At 57.2% G+C, this 2,246-nt stretch overlaps 2 protein-coding genes across 2 annotated transcripts in view; both read left to right on the top strand.

Annotated features, from left to right (window-relative positions):
- The window catches only part of SDRG_06797 (hypothetical protein), a 1,784-nt gene extending 1,308 nt beyond the window's left edge, over positions 1 to 476 (top strand). The window contains exon 2 of the mRNA XM_008612602.1: positions 34 to 476. Coding sequence (XP_008610824.1) covers positions 34 to 435 — 402 coding nt within the window. The 3' untranslated portion in view covers positions 436 to 476. The remainder of the gene's footprint in view (positions 1 to 33) is intronic.
- Positions 477 to 1,185: 709 nt separating this feature from the next.
- SDRG_06798 (hypothetical protein) overlaps positions 1,186 to 2,246 on the top strand; it is a 2,282-nt gene continuing 1,221 nt past the window's right edge. The window contains exons 1-3 of the mRNA XM_008612603.1: positions 1,186 to 1,948; positions 1,993 to 2,103; positions 2,151 to 2,226. Of these exons, the coding sequence (XP_008610825.1) occupies positions 1,236 to 1,948; positions 1,993 to 2,103; positions 2,151 to 2,226 (900 nt within the window). The 5' untranslated portion in view covers positions 1,186 to 1,235. The remainder of the gene's footprint in view (positions 1,949 to 1,992; positions 2,104 to 2,150; positions 2,227 to 2,246) is intronic.

Here is a 2,246-nt window from a genome sequence, read left to right on the forward strand (position 1 = left end):
CTCTTCATCGTCACGACGTTCATGATTGTCGAGCTCGCCGGTATTGGCAACGAAGGTATCGTGTACGGTCTCCTCACGACGGTCTCGAACCTGCCGTCGGCTGTCGGTCCCGTCCTCTCGAACCGTATCTACTCCAACTTTGACGTCAACGAGGACGCGATCATCTCGGACACCAAGCACGTGCGCAACCAGGTCGCGTACACGTACCTCATCTACTACGCGGGCTTCCTCATCGCCTGCTGCACGTCCTTCTTCCTCCCAAAGCAAAAGCTCCAGCTCCACGAGCTCCAGCGCACGGGCGGTCAATTCCCGCTCATCGGCGGCTTCGTCCTCGTCTTCTGCTTCTGCATGCTCGTCTACTCGATCACGTGCAGCATCCTCTCCATGTTCGAGTCGACGTCGTGCTTGCTCATTGCTGGTGGTAGCGGCTGCTAATACGAAACCTCAATACATATGTTTGTGCCGTCCCAAACACACGTCTTCCCATTTGCCACGGCTTGTGCGCCGCCATCATAGTCTCGACCAGATTCGAAGCTGCGGAGCGAAGAGCTCAAGGAGGACAGTTATCACGGTGTGAGATACGAGCGATAGCAAGCTCGTCTTGGTGGCTTCTCATTGCGTCCTAAGCCTTGTAACTCTCTTCATCTTTCGTGCGACGCGGAAACTTCAGGTGTGCGACTACCCCGCAGTCAATACGAATATGAGCGTGCTGGTTTGGCTGAGAACACTTGGCGCGCGTCGCGTCGATAGCTGAGGAGTTGCCATTCGTCTCAGAGCAATGTGCTCGGGGCTCGATGCGACTGCATAAGCTTACGCAGCTGCGCAATGCAGCGGTCGAAACACATGTAGAGAGCTTGACCGATGTGGCGAGGGACCAGGTTGAGGTGGCGGCGTGCAACTGCAGCGTGCTTGAATCACAGTGAATGGCGCCGATTCCGAGCCACTCGTGTCCCACATCGCAGCGTGATGGTTGCATGCGACACGTCGTCTCTCTGAAATTCTCATTGACAGTCGAGTGTCGACGCAAAACCAGAGGTGGTCGAGACCAGAGAGAGGAAGAACCAGTGGAGCAGAACCAGCGACTCGAACAAATAAGATCTTTGCTAGTATTGATGTGCGGGACGATGCGTTGGCGCGTTTATGCGACAGCCGGATCTGTCGTGGATGCCATCATGAGAAGTGTCTCTCGAAGGGCGGAGAAGGCGATGGGCCAGATCTAATTATACTGCGTCGTGATGCTAACGTTCCAGTCGACGCTCGAGCGCAATGCGTTTCCCGTATGGCGCGAGCACTACGTGAGCTACCTCGAGCTCAAGTCGCTTGTTCAAAAGCTCTGGCGCCGCTCGACCTTTCTGCGGCGGCACCAAAAAGGCGACGAGGCGGCGCCGTGCCTCATGCCCCAAGCCAGCGACTTTGAAGCTGTGTTCGTCGCCAACTGCGTCCGCGTGGAAGATTGGTACAGCGCGCGCCTCGGCGAGTTCTCGACCGAGTTTGCACTTCTCGCGCAGCAGTGGACCGCACCACGCAACGACGACGGTGCGACCAAGGTGCTCGAAACGACGTGCATCGAGCTCCACCGCCTCGTTCACGGTCTGTACAACTACGCGCGTATCAACTACACGGCGCTGCGCAAAATCCTCAAAAAATACCTGAAGAAATGCCCCACAGCCAGCGCCAACCACGACAAGCTCCAAGCCGAGCTCCATTCCCAAGCGTTTGCGACTGCCGAGGCCGCGCAGCGATTGGCAGCCGACCTCGAAGCTTTTTACACAGCCTCGTTCCACGACAACGACCGCGTCCTCGCGCTCTCGGAGCTCGACGGCTGGAAGGACGATGCGCTCGACTGGCGACACGTGTACATTGGCCTGAAGATGGGCGTCTGCTCCGTGCTGACGCTCTGGGTCTTGTGGCACTACGTGGTTTCGGGCGTCAGTACACGCGTCGTTTTGTAAGCTACGATGTGATGGGACCGCGCTTCTTACAATTGCCTAGGTCGCAGACCAAGGCGTACCCTGTCTACCGCGGCGTCGCGCTTCTTCTCTTCTTCCACTGGCTCTGGGGCCTCACGCAGTATGTCCTGCACTCGGCGCGCATCGACTACCTGTATGTTTCTTGATGCTAATTCCCTTTACTATGGTGACATTGACTAGATACATCTGCGAGCTCGACCCACGCACGACCGCCGACTACACCCACGTCTTCAACGACGCCAGCGACCTCACGATGGTCTTCTACGCCAACTTTCT

This window comes from Saprolegnia diclina (assembly GCF_000281045.1).
Source record: "Saprolegnia diclina VS20 unplaced genomic scaffold supercont1.18, whole genome shotgun sequence".
In the NCBI taxonomy this organism is placed as follows: Eukaryota; Oomycota; class Saprolegniomycetes; order Saprolegniales; family Saprolegniaceae; genus Saprolegnia; species Saprolegnia diclina.